The sequence below is a fragment of the Cyprinus carpio genome, chromosome B4 (assembly GCF_018340385.1).
Source record: "Cyprinus carpio isolate SPL01 chromosome B4, ASM1834038v1, whole genome shotgun sequence".
Classification (NCBI taxonomy): Eukaryota; Metazoa; Chordata; class Actinopteri; order Cypriniformes; family Cyprinidae; genus Cyprinus; species Cyprinus carpio.
This window is the reverse complement of record NC_056600.1, coordinates 11,758,204-11,777,698: the sequence shown is the minus strand read 5'-3', so window position 1 is coordinate 11,777,698 and position 19,495 is coordinate 11,758,204. Positions and strand designations below refer to the sequence as shown.

The window sequence follows — 19,495 nt, the reverse complement described above, 5'->3', positions numbered from 1 at the left end:
GGCCTTAATTGCCTTTATGGCTTTACAGACAGAAAGAGAGCCATGTCCACTCGTTTTTTTAAATGATTTATATTTTAAAAGTGTATATTATATAATATAAATAAATAAATACATACATACATAAATCAGTCTGGGTTCATGTTTGAATCGACAGAGCATATTGCGGGACTCTTATTTTGGAAATACAACCTAGCCTTAAGTCATACAATGTTTGCATTTATCCATGTTATTGTTTTCTTACCACAATCTTCCACGGAAGGATTAATATTTGCTCTTTATAGTAGGTATTTTTTTTGTCTTTTAAATAATATATGTACCTTGCAATGACCACATTCTGTTATTGCATTTCTCTTGTTCTAGTTAACTGGCTAAACTCAGTAACTTCAAACACTGGCTGCATTACTGGCTCTTTCTTGTCGATGTGCGGTTACATATATATATATATATATATATATATATATATATATTATCTATATATATATATATATATATATATATATTTGTATTTAGTATGAGTTATTAGTATTTCATTATCGGTTTAGTGACCAAGACAGCTTGTCAAGTAAATGCATTGCCCGAATGACTATAAAACTTGTCTTAAAGAGGCTGATGATGGGATGTTGTGATCTAAATTAATGGTGCTGTATTACTAAAAAGATGAATCCTTCCCTATTCCAGATCCTAGAATGCATCCATCACATCGGTGTCTTAAGTGATCTGTGCTGTCAGGTAAACAAACATAATTTATTCACATGTCTGTTTCTGCACAAGCACTATGATATAGGAGTTCTTTCTTTCTTTTATTTAGCATGAATGACATGAACCTCAGCCCAGTGGGCATGGACCAGCTCAGCGTGCCGCCTGTGAGTGCAAGTCACCTCTGCCTCCCCACATCCCCAACGCACAATCCCATCACCACTCCAGGTCAGGAATCAAATGGCTCTGAGATGTGTGTGTATATATAGAGAAGTATGGAGAAGTAACACGTCAGTTTTATTTCAGGCATGCCGGTCGCTATACCCAGCTTGTTTGGTTCATTTGTTGGTCTTCTTTCTTCTGTGTTGTTGATGTTACCCATGGGTCATTTAGGCGACAGAGGCGTTATGTGTGGCCTTCCAGAGAGAAATTATACATTACCACCTCCTCCATACCCACACCTGGAGAGCAGCTACTTCAGACATATCCTTCCAGGTAATGTTACTGAAAAATATGTCAAGGTGCATTTTAAACCAGTGGCTGACAAACTTTTTGGACCTAGGAATTCCTTTAATGTACAACAAATATAGAATTTCTTAATAATACGGTATAATGTCTTATAATAATGACTAACATCATATCTTTACAACTTTTTGCAAGGATCCTGGATTCATTGTGCCACACTGTTTAGTGTCAGACAGAGAGAAATGTGTTTGTTTAATCATTTAAGATGAAGTATTATGAATAAAAAGTCTATTAAAATATTATTTTTTAATGTGTTTAATTTGCTCTATAGAGTTTTTTTATCGTATTTTTTGTTGGAATAATTTTTTTTTTCTATATAATTTTTTTTTTGTTGTGATATATTTTTTTATATAGCTTTTTTTTGAGTTAATTTTTTTTTTTTTTTTGTAAAAATATATATTTTAATAGGATATATTTTAATAGATAAAGATATAGAATTTTTTTTGCAGTATGATTTAAGCAAATTAAAAATAGATTTTTTAATTATATTACTATATTTAAATATTTTGTATATGCCAAAATACATTTTAAATCAAGCTTTAGGGCAAATTAAGCTCATTTAAAATACTTTTTTTTTATATACACGAATGAATGAATGAATGAACGAATTATTACATTTTTAAATCAGTGTTTAAATACAAAGTCTGTATTTTACATACAAAATTGTGCTTTGTATGTACATTAATTAAAATGTATTGTTGGCAGAAATAATATATTCTATAAATTGTTTTATTTCTTTTGAAATAAAGCTTTAGAGCTGATCAATTTTTATTCATTTTTGTTGGCAGAAATAATTATTGCTAAGACTATATTATTACAGCAAACAATACATTTTATTATATAAAACTTTAGAGCAAATTGAGCACATTTAAATAAATTTTATCAACAGAAATTTTTAAATTCTATAAAAAATGTTTATATGCTTTATTTGCTGTAAAGCTTTAATTAAAATGTAATGTTGGCAGAAGTAATATATCATATAAAATATTTTATTTCTGCCAAAATACAATTCAATGACGCTTAAGAGCAAATTATGCTCATTTAAAATAAATTTTTGATTGTTTATCAGTTCACTGACCCCATGCAGTACCTTTATGGAACCCCAGGGGGCTTTAGATGTATTTTTATTAATGTATCAAATAAATGAAATCTAGGCTTCTTTTTTTAATCTCTTTAGGTATTCTGTCATATCTGGCAGATCGTCCCCCTCCCCAATACATTCATCCCAGCAGCCTTAACATGGATGGGACTCTTTCCGTGTCCAACAACAACCCCTCTGGCTTAGACCCATACAGTGGCCCCGGTGGCCCTCTAGAACAAGGCATGGTGACCCTAGACACAAGACAGGTCGGAGGCCAGGCTGATCTCCACCAAGGAGGCACTCACGAAGTTCAGCTAGACGCCACAGGACTAACCATGGAGTCACGTGTAAGTAGTCCGATGTCTCCTGATGGAATGGAAGAGGACTTGGCCACCATGGAGGGTGTCGTGGTGGCAGAGACCCAGCAGCAGCTGGGTACAAGACCTCAGCCTCATGAGGGTTTGTCAGGTGTGAACTCCTCAGGAGGTGTGATGCCCCTGCATGGAGCAGGGCTGGAGCTCCCGGTAGTGATGGAGCAGGAGCACATGGGCGGCAGAGTAGGAACCAGCACTACAGGAGCGGGTGGTCCAGGGACGCTGGGTGAAGCCTTGCACTCCACTGGAGAACTGAACTCTGGGGTGGTTAGTGTGGTGCTCACGGGGGCCATGCCGGCTCAGTCTCAACTAGAACAGGTGTCTCTACATGGACCTTCAGGAATGGGACTCGAGCCTGTTAATGTGTCGCCCATAACAGCAGAAGTGTCTCTTGGGCCAGACAACAGTCTGGTGCTAGTGAACTCTAGTTTACAACTAGAAGACTCAACATCTAATAAGGAAAACATGGCCACTGCCTTCAACATATGTAAGATTTCTTTGCCGATTTTGTGTATTCGAATGTGTTTAAATCCAATTTCATGCGTTTGATCTTTTTTTTAGGGTGCACTTTATGTGAGCGTTCATATCCATCGGACTGCCCTGAGCATGGACCTGTCACATTCATCCCAGACACGCCCATTCAGAGCAGAGCCCGCCTCTCTCTGCCCCGCCCCCTCTGCCTCCGCATTTCTGTAGCTGATGAACCCATTGGTACATACTTTGTGTACGATTCTCAAAATATAGTTAATACTTTATTGTGTAGCTTCCTTATGATAAATGTAACAGTAGTTATTAAATCAATAACAGTAAGTTATGCAAGACTACAAGCAAATAACCCTAAACCAAACTTTAACCTTCTAAGAAGGACACAGTGTTAATTAATATTGCTAAGAACTTATTTATATAATTATACTCTCAGTATATCCAATATGAACTGATACCAATAATAATAAAAAAAAAAAAAAACAGTAATATCAGCCAATAATCTACATGCTACCAATAAATTATGAAACTAGCTATATAATATCTTAACACTAGTAAAATTTAGCTAGAAACAATTGACTACTTTTCATTATTGAAAATGTTTGGTTAACAATTTAGTTTACAGTCTCCTTGTTACACATCTAACATGTTCTTACTATATTAATAACATGATTACATGCAACTAACCCTAAACCAAACCCTAATTCTGACCCTAACACTATAGTAAGTACATGTTGTTAATTAATGTTACTTAGTAGTTAAATGTGTAATTACACTGTAACAAAGGCACCTTCAAATAAAGTGTAACCAGTGTTTAGATGAGCGACTTCATCAGTTAGCTTGTTAATTGTAGTTAATGGGAAGTGACGTTTATTTGCTTTTGAAAATGGAGGATTTTGTTTGATTGCTGAAGCCATTTTTTGTTTCCTTCAGGTGTGTTTGCTAGAGAAACCATACCCTCCAGGACCTGCTTTGGGCCGATGGTCGGACAGCACTGTAGCAGTGTAGAACTTACAGACTGGTCTGATAAAGATACTCCTCAAATATGGAAGGTACATGACCTGCAACACATGAATATTAGCATGAGTTCTGAATGATCATGTGACACTGAAGACTGGATCTGCTGAAAATTCAGCTTTGCATTCAGAGGAATAATGTACATTTCAAAATAAGTTAAGAATTATTTTAAATTGTAATAATAGTTCACAATAATACTGTCTTTACTGTATTTTTAAAAATCAGCCTTGGTGATCATAAAAGGCTCAAAAATGGTAAAAGGTTTCACTTACCCCAAACTTTAGCAAGGTAGTGCATACTACTAAATGCCATCATTTTATTCACTATTACACTGACATGTCATGTTGTAATCCTAATACTAGCTTTAATAGGTCACTGTGCATTTAATCTAATGTAGATGTTCCACAATGACATCCAAGAGTTCTGTATTGTGACGACAGATGAGCATGAATGCAACTGGATGATGTTTGTACGGAAAGCAAGGTAACCACATCCTTAAAAACTATTTTCATGACAGTTATTTCAGGAAGCTCTATATTGAAACCATGCATTGTATGAAAACAATCAGGTAGTTAAAATCACTAAAATCAACTCTATTTGCAGGACCACAGAGGAACTGAATCTCGTGGCATATATTGACGACGGGAAGCTGTATTTCTGCACATCCAGAGAGATTCTGCCAGATCAGGAGCTGTTGTTTTATTACAGCAGGGACTACAGCAGACAGCTAGGTGGGACTTCCTCTTACATGGAACCCTCTGCCTTAACCTGTAAGAAGGTAATTGTACTGTATATCCATAAAAGATCTGTTCATTTCTGTGTCTCATCAGGTGTCCCCAGAGTGCCAGAGGGCCAGATATGTCATTGTGGAAAAGAATGTGGCTCTTTCACAGAGTTTAAATCCCATCTCAACAGCCATGCCCAGAGCCAAAGCCCCACCCAGGACCACCCTGCTCACGCTACACACAACCAATCCCAGTCACAGCAGAAAGTGACCAATGAGTCGTCCCAGTCCGCTTCCTCCCCACAGTGGCAGTGCCACTCTGATGTGAATGAACACTCCAGCAGCAGCAGCAGCAATGGGCACGGTCGCGAGAGAAAGTTTAAATGCAGCATGTGCACACGAGCATTCACTACGTCCACCAAGCTAAATGTGCATTTCATGGGGCATATGGGCATGAGACCACATAAGTGTAGCTACTGCAGCAAAGCCTTCAGTGATCCCAGCAATCTCAGAAAACACCTGAGAATCCACACAGGTGAATGCACATTTGAAAATTGCATTTGAAACTGTGAAAATGTAGTAACAAGCCATTTTGATATAATCCATTATGATTTAATGATATAAAAGAATCAAATCCTGATGGATAAAATTACACCCAACCCCACTTGGAAATGCATTACATCATAGAAACAAAGTGGTTTATGAATTCTGGTTAATGACCTGAGGTTAATTTGTTTTCAGTGAAATTACTGTCTTCATTACTGCTCTGCTCTTTAAATATATATATATATATATCTATATATGTGTTTTTTTCTGCAGGTCAGAAGAACTTCAGGTGTACAGTATGTGGGAAGTCTTTTACCCAGAAAGCACATGTGGAATCTCATATGGTTATACACACCGGTGCCAAGAACATTAAATGTGACCATTGTGACAAGATGTTTGTGAGGAAACAAGATCTCAAACAGCACATGTATTCACATTCACTGTAAGGCTATATTTAATATATTATTTAAAGTATACATTTGAAATATCCCTTTAAAATGTATAAATTAATGATATGCATTATTATTTTATATATTATATTTAAAATGTCGTATTATGTTATATATTAATATATTTTAAATATAATACAAAATGTAACTAATAATGGAAAATTGTATTAATGTAAATAATATGGACTATTATTAAATTCTGACATTTCATAGTCCAAGCAAATCCTACAATTTTTTTTCCTGTTTTTCCTGCAATAAATTCATTTAAATGTAACATTTACGTAATATATGACATTATGAATATTATGCATGTTCTCCAAATATTTTACTTTCCCTGACCAAACCATTTAAAAAATATGATTTACACGTATCATGTAAACCTGTCATATTCATAATTTTTTCTTAGCATATCATTTTCTTACCTGCTTTAATAGCCACCTTGTTTCCTTGCTCATCCTTTCTTGATTCCAGAGACCGTCAGATAACTTGTCCAAAGTGTGACAAACAATTCTTGAAGACCGACCATCTCAAAAAACACTTGAACTCTCACGACGGGAAACGGGACTTCATCTGTGAAAAGTGCAACAAGGGCTTTCTCACTAAATACCACCTCACACGTCACCTCAAAATCTGCAAGGGTCCTAAGATCGGTCGAGGGCCAGCGCAGGGTGAGGAAGGGGAGGAGGAGGAAGACGAGGAGGACGAGGAGGAGGAAGAAGAGAGGGAAGCTGAAGGACAGATCAATCCAGCCAACGAGGAGGAGTGTGGTATAGGCATGAGAGGATTTACTTCAGAAAAAAATATGTAACAGGATGAATCCAAACCTTATCTAGCCTATTTATTTGTCCTTTTTTTGTGTGTGTTCTTGTTCTGCACATCACCCTTTAATTCCTGATGCCAAACTTTGCCTAAATCAAATAGCCAACAGAAATTAATTAGATTTAAATAAGAAAAAATATGCATCACATATTTTTAAGTCAAGTGTTACTGTTAAATATATAAATTATTGGTCAAACAATAAACAAAAGTCATTGCCTTTTTATACATTTTTGTTTACAGTGTTTTTTTTTTTTTTTTTTTTCTGAGATAACCTGGGGTGTATTCCAGAAAGCAGGGTTAACTTACCGTGAACTAAACCCTGAACTCTCGGTTGATTAACCCCAAACCTTGCTTACTCGAGGTATGTGGTTCCAAAAACGCGTCCGGGAGTAAGTTCATTCAACTCAGAGTATGTTCCTGGTTAAGACTCAAGACATTCTCAACAGAGAGACGAATCAATGAGTCACTATGGAAACGGACGCTAAGAAAAAGCGCGCCAAGCTGTTTCTTTCTTCTTTTTTTTTTCATTAGTTGTTTATATGCTTAGTGCATATCGCCACCTAATTGATGACCGTGATTTTTTTTCCATGTAATCTTTAATCCTTGAGAATGTGAATTATATTTTTTGTTTTATGCTAATTATATATTAAGTCATATCAGATATGTATTTTGATTTAGAATTTAGACATTATAGAAAATCCATGTGTGAGATAATATAACGTAATAAATAAAATAAATAAATATTTATGAGTTAAACATTACCTTGTCATAATCTTTTATAATTTATACAGATAACTCTTATATATGGCAATAAAAGAAATAATCATATTAGAATAATGTTACCTTATTTAGTACTTATATTAGTGCTTCCTCATTAACATATGAAATATATATATATATATATATGATAGGCTATATTACATATTGTTATATTATATAATGTTGTGCGCTATCTGTCACGCCCACCGAAGGCTCGCTGAAGTGAACTACAACCCTGGAACACTAACCTGGAGCAGGTTAAGTTTCAGAGAGTGAGTTGCTATGACTACTAACATACCCTGAAAGTTACCTCCATTTTTGGAACCGAAAGTTGAGGTTATCCACTTACTTACTCTTAAACATACCCGGGTATGTCACATAACCTGCTTTCTGGAATACCCCCCTGTTTGTTCAGTCACCTCATTCTCGGGCACCATGCCCTGTTCTGTACTCTGTATTTATATTGTAAATAAATTAATTTTGAATGGTACGTGCAGACATTTTATTTAAAATGCAAATAATTATGCATCACAATGTCCTACACTTTATGCAAATGAAAAACTAATTTTCCTGACAGCAGAGGTTTATTGGTAAATATTCAGTGACGTCACCTTGCGTCGCTCCGTCGATACAAAATTCCAGACAAGAGCAACCGATCCAGAGCTAGCTGCACCTCTGTGAACTTGAGCTCGGAGCTGGTCTGTTGAAATAGCTAGAGCTTAATCTCTCTTTCACCATGGCAACGTCTGTGAAGCTCAATACCGGGGCAGATATGCCCATCGTCGGACTGGGCACATGGAAGGTATGGTCTAACATCTATGAGTGATCGTGTTACATTACATAAGTGAATTAATTCAGCTGGCACGTTGCATGTGGAATTCACGCCCAAAGGTGTTTTTTTTTTAATTGCATGCAGTATTGAAATATAAATTGAATAGACAATACACTTACAATAAGTTTCTGTTGCACAGTAATAATGAGTTTGCAGAAATGCGAAAGGAATCTTGCAGGGCGTAACGTAGTTCAGACGAGAGAAGTTGCGAAGACGGTTATGAAAAGCTTGGTTGGTTAACGTTTTGTAATGATGGTAAATAAACTGTATTGAGCAATCCTCAAAATATGAATGTCTGTGTCTAGAGGAAGTAGTCTGGTCATAGTGAGTAAGCAATTTTACCTATCAGTCTTTTGCGTGGCTTTTAACTGATAACATTCAATACGTCCTTTGTTTGCTAGATAAGATGCGATACTGAGAGGTGAATTTACACTAAAGTGAGTGAAGAAGAAAGAACATTGTTGTTATTCACCATATGCAGAATTATATTTGGGAAAAATGAAAACCATTTACGTTGTGCAATTCATTTTCCTTTTTTTTGCCCCTTTCCTCTCCTTTCCTTTCCTTTCCTTTCCTTTCCTTTCCTTTCCCATATAATTTCTATTTTTCTTTTCCCATATCATTTCTATTTTTCCTTTCCTTTCCTTTCCTTTCCCATATCATTTCTATTTCCCTTTCCTTTCCACTTAGTTTTTCTCATTCCTTTGTCTTTTTTCCCTTTCTTTTTTGGTGATTATGTTCTGTGGTTTTCTTTCCAGTCTCCTCCAGGTAAAGTGGCGGAGGCCGTGAAGGCAGCCATCGCTGCGGGGTACAGACACATCGATGGTGCCGCCGTGTACAACAATGAAATGGAGGTCGGAGAGGGAATTCAGGCCAAGATAAAAGATGGTGTGGTTAAAAGAGAAGAACTTTTTGTGGTCAGCAAGGTATGCAAGCTTGCACCATTTATCTCAAGATTATGATTATTATTTTTTTTAAATAATGGAAGGTCAAGTGCTGATTTAGAAACTTTGTGATGAAGGAAAAACGAATTCATTGCATGTCATTTTGTTTCACAGCTCTGGTGCACCTTTCACGAGAAGGCCTTAGTGAAAGGAGCTTGCCAGAAGACTTTAAGTGACCTGAAGCTGGACTACCTGGATCTTTACCTGATTCACTGGCCAATGGGCTTTAAGGTGTTATATAAAAAAGTTTTGAGAATGTCCATATGAAACACCTTCCTGTCTGTCATTTATTTCTAGTATTTACTGTTGATCTTCACAATGAAAGCTAAAATCTCACTGTAACAATATTCAGAAATACATTCATCATTGCTTTTCAGTCAGGGCCAGACCAGTTCCCACTGGACAGTGAAGGGTTAACCATTGGTGATGACACCAATTTCTTGGACACCTGGGAGGTATGAGGACATGGATTTGATTTTTTTAAAGTAAACATTCACATTCCTTTTTAACAAATTAATCTTTTTTTTTTTTACATATTTCTGCATTCATAACAGCTTTTTATTGCAATTCCAGCAATTGTTTTAGCTGTATTTAATTAAGTGTAATTATGGCATAATGTTTGCTAGGCTATGGAGGAGTTAGTGGATGCTGGGCTGGTTAAGGCCATTGGCATCTCCAACTTTAACCGAGAACAAATTGAAGCCATCCTGAATAAACCGGGGCTCAAGTACAAACCTGCCAACAATCAGGTCGGTACCGTATACTCTTTAAACACAATTACAGACGGACCAAGAAAGGTCAGAATGTATCTAATGACCAGCATTTCGCCCAAAGCAACTGTGTAATTCAATCCTCCTTTAATTTCCTGCTACTTGTCAAGAACAGGCGCAGTTATTTGTCTGGATATAGGCTTAAAATATCATTAGGACGCTGCTTGACTTTTATTCCGCAGGCCTAATGCTTGTTTAAAGGGAGATTTTGTTATAGGGAGTGCACTATGTTTTGTTTCATGTTTGAATAATCTGGAATATCAAAGTGAAAAAACAGCATTTGTATCAAATTTTTTCAAAAAAAGGTAAACAGAAGAACTGTTTTCAATTTTGCTAAATTTAAGAAATGTTTCTTGAGCAGCAAATCAGCTTATTAGAATGATTTCTGATAACTCGTGGGACACTGATTATATTAGTTAGTGATTATAAAAAAATCCTATGTTTTTTAATACTTTATTTTTCTCCTTCAGATCGAGTGCCACCCCTATCTGACTCAGGAGAAGCTGATTAACTACTGTCAGTCCAAAGGCATCACAGTCACTGCATACAGTCCTCTGGGTTCTCCAGACAGACCTTGGTAGGCCGCCGTTCCCGGATGCTGAAGTTTTATTATTTTATTTGCTATGAAGTTTCAAGGTGCAGTTTGTGACTTTACATATGGTTTCTGTGAATAACCTTTGAGCTTTCTCACAAACGTAGGGCTAAACCTGAAGATCCCTCACTGCTTGATGACCCAAAAATCAAGGCCATTGCAGAGAAGCACAAAAAGACTTCTGCCCAGGTGAGGAGACCTCCGTCCTACTTGTGTCAAAGCTTGTTATTGACTTATAGAACAATATTTGTTTGACATCCATGCACAGGTTCTCATCCGCTTCCACATTCAGAGGAATGTGATCGTCATCCCCAAGTCCATCACACCTCAGCGTATTCAAGAGAACTTTCAAGTAAGTTCATCTTCAGAAGTCACACTCTCAGTAAGGTCTTGGAATCATAGTGTTGCTAGTATTGTATCAATATGCTGAGTTATTATTATTGATTTTGATTGTTTTACTTTTTTATATTTTTTCTACACCAAGGTCTTTGATTTTGAGTTGAGTCAGGAGGACATGAAGACCATTTTGAGCTTCAACAAGAATTTCAGGGCTTGTCCAATGCATTGGTGAGTATGTTTCACAGGGTTCTAGGTTCTGGTCATCATGGAATTTTAGAAATGTTATGGAAATGAATAAAATCTGGGAAAAATAAATTTATAGAAGTGTAGTCAATATAAATTATAGTTTTGTAGTCAAACTAAATTGTAGTTTTTGCAGTTCTTAATTTGCACTTTCACAAATTAAGTTTTCAAAATGATCCAAATCAGAGCAGAAAGTATTAAATTCATGAAGTTATGATATTAAATGTTGCATGCTCTGCAAAAAGTGAATATCTTCAGTTCTGTTGTATTGTTTTCCCATACATGTATCTAAACTCACTACATTTTGATCTCATAAAGCAAGTCTTTTTATTTTCTGGCACTTTACTTTTCAAGTAAATGTGTCTTGTTTTAAGAATCTATGGACATTTGCACTGGGGGAGAAAAACAAAAAACAGGGTACATTAAAAGCTATTTACATATTCTAGTGGTTGAGAGCAGAGGTTTTCAAGAGTTTTTTTTTTTTTTTTTTTTTTTTTTTTGTAAAATAAATCATAATAGAACGGCGAGCTCTTGATTGTGTTTCAATCTTTGAAGGTTTGCAAATACAAGAAATTAACATTTAGAGTCCATAATTATATTCAATTCAATTAAAATTCTTAAAATTCTAACATATGCAATTACCTAATGTACTAGAAATAACTGTTACTGAGTACAGTCTCTATAACAGTTTTATATATAAAAAAAAAAATCGAAATCCAGTAATCATAACAAGTGGAAAATGGTGCGGGAACCCTAGTTTTACTATGTATGAAAAGGGAAAAAAAATATTTTTGTGAAATTATAATTGATTCATCATTTAACAATGCGTTTTTCTGTTACCGCAGGGGTGTGAAGCACAAAGACTACCCATTTCATGCTGAGTATTAAAAGAAGACCTCTTGGAACATGCTGTTTAAGAAAAACATTATTGATTAATGTGAAATCTCTTCATTTTGCTTTACGAACCTTCCAGTTACTGAGAAACTTCCTTACAGAGCTACTGTGATATGTGATTTGCAGATTTGGAATTTAAATTTTCTTTCTTTGCCCATAAAGTTATATTTGTATAATGCTTTGACAATTTTAAGCTGTTACTACTTTAGAACAAATGTAAAAAGACTTGCATTAAATGTATTATGACAAAACAACACAAATGAATCATAAGGAAGTCTGAGAAACTAGTTAATTTTTTTTATTTTTTTATTTGAACAGTCTCACTCACTTTGCACAATTGGGCAGATTACATGAGAAAGTATTGGTACTTTGAATATATATATTTTTTATATTAATTAATACAAACTCCTTATTTTCATAAAATGACAACAGAAGCACTTCCAGTTCACAAGCGCAGCTCTTGTTTACTATATTGATGTATGCTTTTAAAAATCCAAATAAAGTTCTGCATCAAACAGCTCTCTGCACATCTTTTTTTGTCTCTTGAACTGCTCACTTGACCATTTCCTTAAAATTAACCACATTTAGTCTCTCAAATGACAGTATTACACTTGAAAAATGTGGTTTTGTTCATATCTTTCTTGCAGTCTCTGAGATTACTGGCATACTTCATTTATCTCTGATGAAAATGCAGGAGTCATCTTTACTTCATATTGCAGTTAGAAACTGGATTAATTAACACTTAGTATTCTGCATTCAGTGGATAATCTTTATGCTTGGAAGCCCTGCAATAATAAGGCAAAAGAGGCTGTTAGTTAACACTTCTAGAGACCTAATACTACACAAATGGATACAAAGTCCACTGCAAATTTGCATAATGATGACTCACCATTCCAGCATAAAAGCTCTCCAGTTTCTATTGAAACTCAGTATGGTGTTCATCTCTTCTTTACTCAGTTCAAAATCAAAAACCTGTGGGGACAAAAGTATATGTTGACCATTTACAAAAACTGATTGGGTTATTCTTGTATATCTGGTATACTTGTGCAACATGTAGAACATTGTTAAATTAAAATGGAAATACCTCGAAATTCTCTTTGATTCTCTTAGGGTTTACAGATTTGGGAATGACCACAACATTCCTTTGCATGTGGAAGCGGATTAGAACCTGGAAAGAAAGCTCCTTGCTTAGCATGTCATATAATAAAGGCATTTGTAAAAATGTGTAATGCAAATATTACAAGGGTCAATTTACATCAAAACATTGTACTTCAAAGTTGACGGATACGTGAATTAAGTCAGCATTTCATAACTTAAAAACCCCCCCGCAAGTTTACACCTACCTGTGCTGTGGTTTTACAATGCTTATCTGCAATGGCCTTGATCTTTGGGTCCTCCAACAGTGATGGCTCATTTGCCTGTGCCCTAAAGAAAGTCAAATCTACATGAATAGCCATCTCACTATTAATTAACTAACGAATGAGAGTACTTACCATGGTCTGGTTGGGGAACCCAGAGGACTGTATGCAGTGACTGTAATGCCTTTGGACTGACAGTAGTTAATCAGCTTCTCCTGAGTCAGATATGGATGGCACTCGATCTGGAGGTGAAGAGCAGTTATTGGAAAGATTTTGGCACCAGTAAGCTGCAAAGTCTTAAAGGGATTCTACACCCCAAAATTAAAATTTTGTCATTAATCACTTACCCCCATGTCGTTCCAAACCACGTAAAAAGCTTTCGTTCGTCTTCGGAACACAATTTAAGCTATTTTGGATGAAAACCGGGAGGCCTGTGTGACTGTCCCATAAACTGGCAAGTAAAATACAGTGTCAAGGTCCATAAAAGGAAAAGTCGCCGTCAGAATGCTGGGTACAATCTGGGTTATATATGAAGTGACGGGAAGACTTTTGGTCGAAAAAAAAAACGCCTTTATAGAACAATTCCTTCGTCCAGTCTCTCTGTGTCTCTCCATCATCACCGTATGCGTACTGCTATGCTGAGCAACTCTACTTCTCATTCAACCAGATGACCCGACGGTAGTTGCTCGCATTTCAGCCTGTTTGTACATTTCTAGCTGGATGAATGACCATCACCTTCAGCTCAAAAAAACTGAACTGCTGGTGGTTCCAGCTAACCGATCGTTTCATCACAACTTCTCCTATACAGCTGGGTTCGTCAAAACTCCTTCCAGGACAGCCAGAAACCAGGAGTCTGTGATGGGATCATCATGTTAAGCTTCATATTGCTGTCTCTGCAGATTTGCCTCTATACAAACGTATGCTGTCAGAGCAAGCCACCCAACTTCTTATGCTCTTCCAGACTGGACTGTATGCTCTTCTGGCGGGCCTTCCGCATGCTATCAAGCCTCAACTGGAATGCGAGGTTTTTTCTTCAATTGAGCCAAAAACAGCTATCCTCCTCATCAGGTGGCAGTAGCCGCTCGGCATCAAATTCAAGGTATGATGCTTGCCTACAGAACGACCACTGGCACGTCGCCAGCATACCTAAACTCACTAGCTTCAGTCTTTGCGCCCTCCAGAAGTGTTGCGGCAAGTGAACGACGTCTTGTGGTGCCATCCCAAAGAGGTTCAAAATCACTCTCACGGACCCCCCCCCCCCCCCTTCTTTTCCTGGACTGCTCACCCAGCTGGTGGGAATGACCTCCCGATCTCAATTCGAAAGGAATCATTGTTGAATAAAGTCATCTTTTTTGGCCTGCCACTTAACCAACTTTACTAATACTTTTTCTTTTTCTCTATCATATTCAAAAAAAAAAAAAAAAAAGTGTTCCCGCTACGGCTTCTGTACTATAACTGAGACCATAGCACTTGTATTTGCTCGTTGATCTGATTGTTTCTATGTTCCTCATTTTGTAAGTCCTTTGGATAAAAGCGTCTGCTAAATGATTAAATGTAAATGTAAGATGTATGTATGCTGTGTATGCTCTTCTGTATCAGCCCGCGCCACACAAGGGATGTTGGTTTTCTTTCAATAGCTATCCTTTTATACAGAAGGCATACACAGCATATGGTGACATGGGAGACACAGAGAGATGCTGAGAAAGGAATTGTTTAAATAAAGTCGTTATTTTTTGTTTTCTTTGTTGCTTACAAAAAGTGTTCCCCGTCGCTTCATTAACCATGCCTGAAACTAAAGGCTGATTTATACTTCTGCATCGGACCTACGCCATAGCCTATGCTTAGACGAACATTGACACTGTTTACATTGCAGTCTATGGGACAGATCCAAAGCCTCCATTTTTCATCCAAAATATCTTAAATTGTGCTCCGAAGACGAACAAAGCTTTTACAGTTTTGGAACGACATGGAGGTAAGTGATTAATGAGAAAATTTTCATTTTGGGATGGAGTATCCCTTTAATCCGTTTCAGATTTCAGATTTACTGCACACAATACCTGATTGTTGGCAGGTTTGTACTTGAGTCCTGGTTTATTGAGGATTCTCTCAATCTGATCCCGGTTGAAGTTGGAGACACCAATGGCTTTGACCAACCCAGCATCCACTAACTCCTCCATTGCCTTTGTGAGAAGACATAAACATTAATGTAAACAACAACTGTTCTTTTATCAAATGTGAGATACACAAATCTCTAATTTATTACCTCCCATGTTTCTAGAAAGTTGCTGTTGTCTGGAATTACTTGGCCATCCTTATCGAATGGGAATAACTCCTTTCCAGGCTGCCAATTTTAATACACAGATCAGCATAAATTATGCACAGGAAAAAAAGCAATTCTTATTTTATTATTAGTTATATACTTATTAGTACTACCTTAGTGCCCATGGGAAAGTGCATTAGGTAGAGATCAACATAGTCCAATTTTAGGTCACTTAGTGTCTTTTCACAGGCTCCTCTTACCAAGTGTTTTTCATGATAAGTGCACCACAGCTGTAAAAAAAATGCAGGATTTAGTTAATGGCCAAAGTTCCTTTCAAATAACGTATTTGTTGAGCATTTTTAACTGTTAAACCATGACTTATATTTCAGTAATCAAAGCATGACGTAACAGTGGATTATAACACACAAAAATACATGTTATACAAATGCCTTGTGTATGATCTGTGACATGGTCTGATGTTGTGTGAAATTCCAAGGCACATGATTGGCCTTGTGAGACCATGACTCCTGTCATGTGCCTCAGATACTCATTTTTACATGTGCTTCTACCTTGCTGACTATGAATAGGTCCTCTCTCTTCACCACTCCTTGGTTAATCATGGCATTGACTCCGTCCCCAACTTCATTCTCATTTTCATACACATGGGCCCCATCAATGTGGCGGTAGCCAGCCAGGATGGCTGCTTTCACAGCCTCTGTGACCTCACCTGGAGCAGACTGGAGCAGGTTTCAAAATGTTTCTATTAAATCTTAATGTAGGCTACCTTGCAAATATAATAACATCTCAAAAAATGAGAAAAAAAGGTGAAAATTATTAATATTAAATAGAACTATTTCCAGTGTTTAATTGTCAAACTACAATAAGCAACAGGAAGCAAAAAAACAATTGCTATAATTGAAACCATCCAGAATGAAACTGTACTGTACAAAGAAAAAAATGTGAATACTCACCCTCCATGTTCCCAGTCCAAAAATTGGCATTTTAGCTCCATTATTAAGAGTTACAAATGTCATGGTGACTTTTAATATAAAGCACTTATTAGACCTAATATAGAGCACTTGCTAGTCTGCACACGTCCACTGCCTTCACACTCTGCAGCAGCCTCTTCTTTTATGCTGTTTTATTACATGATCTTGTAAGTGGATTTGATTGGTCAGGTTTGGAAACACCCCTTGGGAGGAGGTGCAGAGGTGAACGTCATTCCAACAAAAAGCAGACTTGCTTGGGTTAAGGCTAGAAGGGATGCATTCGGCGCTACTGGGCATCCGCACATCAACACAGCGTAATTTTCGTCACACCAATTTTCGTCATAATTACTATTTTTGCATTATTGTAAGGGGTAGGTTTAGGGTTGGGGTAGGTGTAGACGTTAATATAACACAATCTAATAGGTAGAAAATTAAATTTATTTGGTAGCTTCCGGTTTTAGCTGTATCCATTTTAGCCACAGGGAGATTTAGAAAGAAAATAAGTTACATTATTAAAAAGAATAAATTAATTTAAAAATAATAGCAATTTCAGAAATTAATAAAAAATAAAATTTTGTGATTGCTTCTGGTTTTTAAAACATGAATGACATGATATATCGATAGTAATAACTCCAACAAATACAACTGCAATTCTTTTTTTTACAGTATATAACTTTCTTTCTTTTCTTTCAGACAGTTTGAAGAGTTTTCACTTAGTTTGTAATTTCTAAAATCTGAATGACACGATCATAGCAGTGAAGCATCTGCGTTTTTTATTAAGCACTTGTAGCAGCATTATTTTATTTTATTGTATTTTATTTTATTGTATTGTATTTATTTTTTATCATTTCGTAAAATTTTATCGGACGCCTCAAACTTTTATTTTGAAACTGTTTTCCGCAATGTCGTCAGAGCTGTGTTGACAACATTCTTGACTTAAAGGAAAGCAGTTAAATGACTAACTTTACATCATGGACATTGAATTCCCCAGTCAAGAGCACTTAGGTGAGAGTTTCTATTAGAAATGCTGCAAGGGTTTGTCATTTATCATCGAATTTTCTTTCTTTGCAGATATTTGAACTTCAGCTCTTTAGCCAGCTACAAAAAAATTGCTTTTTAATTGTGCAATTTTAATATTTACTCTAAAAACTCACCCTAACTCCACGGACCTGTGCATGGTTTGTGCATTGATTTTAAAAAATGTAATTCCAGACAGAATTCCTCTCCCTGTCCCGGCCCTGCGCCTCTTGGTCCCTCCTGTGCGCCTCATGTCTGCCTTCATGTGGAGAACTGTGCAGCAGAAGGATGTGATGCAGTTTGGCTTGCTTGCAGATTTGGTTTCATTGGTGTCAGAGGCAGTTCCAGACCTGGTCAGACATAAACTTGGAGTTCAACTCATTCTAGGACTGCGTGCAAAGGTAAGTGACCACAGATGAGTTGGTCACATTGTTCAATAAATATATTATTCATGGAAAAATCATAGTTGAATACTTACTTTTTTTCTTCTTGCATCTAGCTTGTTTTGAAGTTGTGCGAGAGAGACAACGCTGCTGACATGCACGCAATTCATCCTCACCTCAACAGCATTCAACTGGTAATATTCATCATTTTATAATTATGTCTTTATTACTGATATTTTTCAAACAATTCTAGCTTTTTGTTATTGAGCTTTTCATAGTACAAGTTTCAAATGCAATCGATTGTGATGTCAAACAGGTGGATCACACTGCGGTTGGAGAAGCAGGTGTTCGTTTTGTGGAGCTGGTCCAAACACTTATTAAAGATCTGGATGTGAAGGAGCATTTCTTCCAGGTCAGATCTTATAAACATTATGTGATATTGATTCTTTTTATTGCTTATATCTCTATCCTTCTCTCTGGTTTCTACAGCATGTGTTTCCAGTGGATTTCGGCACTGACTTTGACTCAGCCATTCAGGTCCTGATGTGGCATTTCCTGTCTAGGCTGGAGCACTTCCTGCCAATTCCTGACCTTCAGCAGGTGGGACGTCATGGTCATTCTAGAATCCTAAAAGTTGTGTTTGGGAGCTACAGCCTATTTTATCGAACCTGGAGTTTTTGCAAAGATGACACTGAAAACTAAAACACAATTTTTATCATCTTGTATCATATTGTAATACTGCTTTGTGAGAAACTATCCACCATGATCTAGATTCTGAGGAGGCCTATATAGTGGATATTTGGATTATTGTGATTTCAACTGTTATCTTAGTATAGTTTATAAGCTTTTATAGTTTTATTAATATTTTGAATGTGCTCTTTTTATATTTTAATTTAATAATTTATAGCCCTTTGTCATTTTTATTAGTTTAATGTTTGTGAATAGGTTTTATTTATCTTCATTTCGTTTTTAGTTTTTCTCATTCAGTAATTTTAGTTCTTCAACTAAATTTGTGTTTAGTTTATGTTTTTCATCTAATATTGATCATTTATTTGACTTCAGCCTTTTTCACTTAACTCTAATATTTATGAAAGATTTTCTAATAAATTAGGTCAAGACATAATTGTATATGTCCTAAGTTTGCTATTGCTAACCTTTTGGTTTCAGACTCTGGCTTGGCTTGACCCAGTGTTTCCTGTTTCTAAAGACTGTGAGGAGTTCAGTAGTCATTCAGATCACTTAAAGACACTGCTTGAGCACTACAAGAACCGTGGACATCTAGATACCAAATGTAAGAATTTTATGAAGTCTGTTTGTCTTCAACAGTTTGCAGAAACCAATAACAGCTGCTGTAGTTTCTTCTTTTTTAAAGTTTTTTTTCATTTTTTTGCAGATTTTTTT

The 19,495-nt window shown here is 36.3% G+C and overlaps 4 protein-coding genes across 5 annotated transcripts; 3 read left to right on the top strand and 1 right to left on the bottom strand.

Annotated features, from left to right (window-relative positions):
* Positions 1-139: 139 nt before the first annotated feature.
* Positions 140-6,937, top strand: LOC109093847 (PR domain zinc finger protein 4-like). 2 transcript variants are annotated; one of them, XM_042722784.1, is made up of 12 exons: positions 140-280; positions 679-729; positions 809-924; positions 1,003-1,191; positions 2,399-3,163; positions 3,238-3,387; positions 4,093-4,211; positions 4,574-4,659; positions 4,780-4,907; positions 5,007-5,435; positions 5,720-5,888; positions 6,367-6,937. In XM_042722784.1, exons 3-12 carry the CDS (start codon positions 810-812, stop codon positions 6,701-6,703), a joined length of 2,487 nt encoding a protein of 828 aa, XP_042578718.1. In that variant the 5' UTR covers positions 140-280; positions 679-729; position 809; the 3' UTR covers positions 6,704-6,937. The 2 variants fall into 2 exon arrangements, with proteins under 2 accessions (XP_042578718.1, XP_042578719.1); XM_042722785.1 differs by having other exon boundaries at positions 156-284.
* A 1,169-nt stretch (positions 6,938-8,106) lies between these two features.
* On the top strand, positions 8,107-12,606 carry akr1b1.2 (aldo-keto reductase family 1, member B1 (aldose reductase), tandem duplicate 2). Its single transcript, XM_042722809.1, has 10 exons — positions 8,107-8,275; positions 9,064-9,231; positions 9,364-9,480; positions 9,627-9,704; positions 9,876-9,998; positions 10,490-10,596; positions 10,719-10,800; positions 10,880-10,963; positions 11,096-11,178; positions 12,039-12,606. The coding sequence occupies exons 1-10, from the start codon at positions 8,210-8,212 to the stop codon at positions 12,079-12,081; spliced, it is 951 nt and encodes a 316-aa protein (XP_042578743.1). The 5' UTR covers positions 8,107-8,209; the 3' UTR covers positions 12,082-12,606.
* Positions 12,365-16,847, bottom strand: akr1b1.1 (aldo-keto reductase family 1, member B1 (aldose reductase), tandem duplicate 1). Its single transcript, XM_042722810.1, has 10 exons — positions 16,677-16,847; positions 16,275-16,442; positions 15,879-15,995; positions 15,709-15,786; positions 15,503-15,625; positions 13,581-13,687; positions 13,431-13,512; positions 13,172-13,255; positions 12,977-13,059; positions 12,365-12,872 (listed from the first exon to the last, which is right to left on the bottom strand). Exons 1-10 carry the CDS (start codon positions 16,737-16,739, stop codon positions 12,830-12,832), a joined length of 948 nt encoding a protein of 315 aa, XP_042578744.1. The 5' UTR covers positions 16,740-16,847; the 3' UTR covers positions 12,365-12,829.
* A 707-nt stretch (positions 16,848-17,554) lies between these two features.
* On the top strand, positions 17,555-19,437 carry LOC109092206. The gene is made up of 7 exons (XM_042722632.1): positions 17,555-17,699; positions 17,907-18,112; positions 18,211-18,288; positions 18,411-18,506; positions 18,584-18,694; positions 19,262-19,385; positions 19,421-19,437. The coding sequence occupies exons 1-7, from the start codon at positions 17,666-17,668 to the stop codon at positions 19,435-19,437; spliced, it is 666 nt and encodes a 221-aa protein (XP_042578566.1). The 5' UTR covers positions 17,555-17,665.
* Positions 19,438-19,495: the final 58 nt, after the last annotated feature.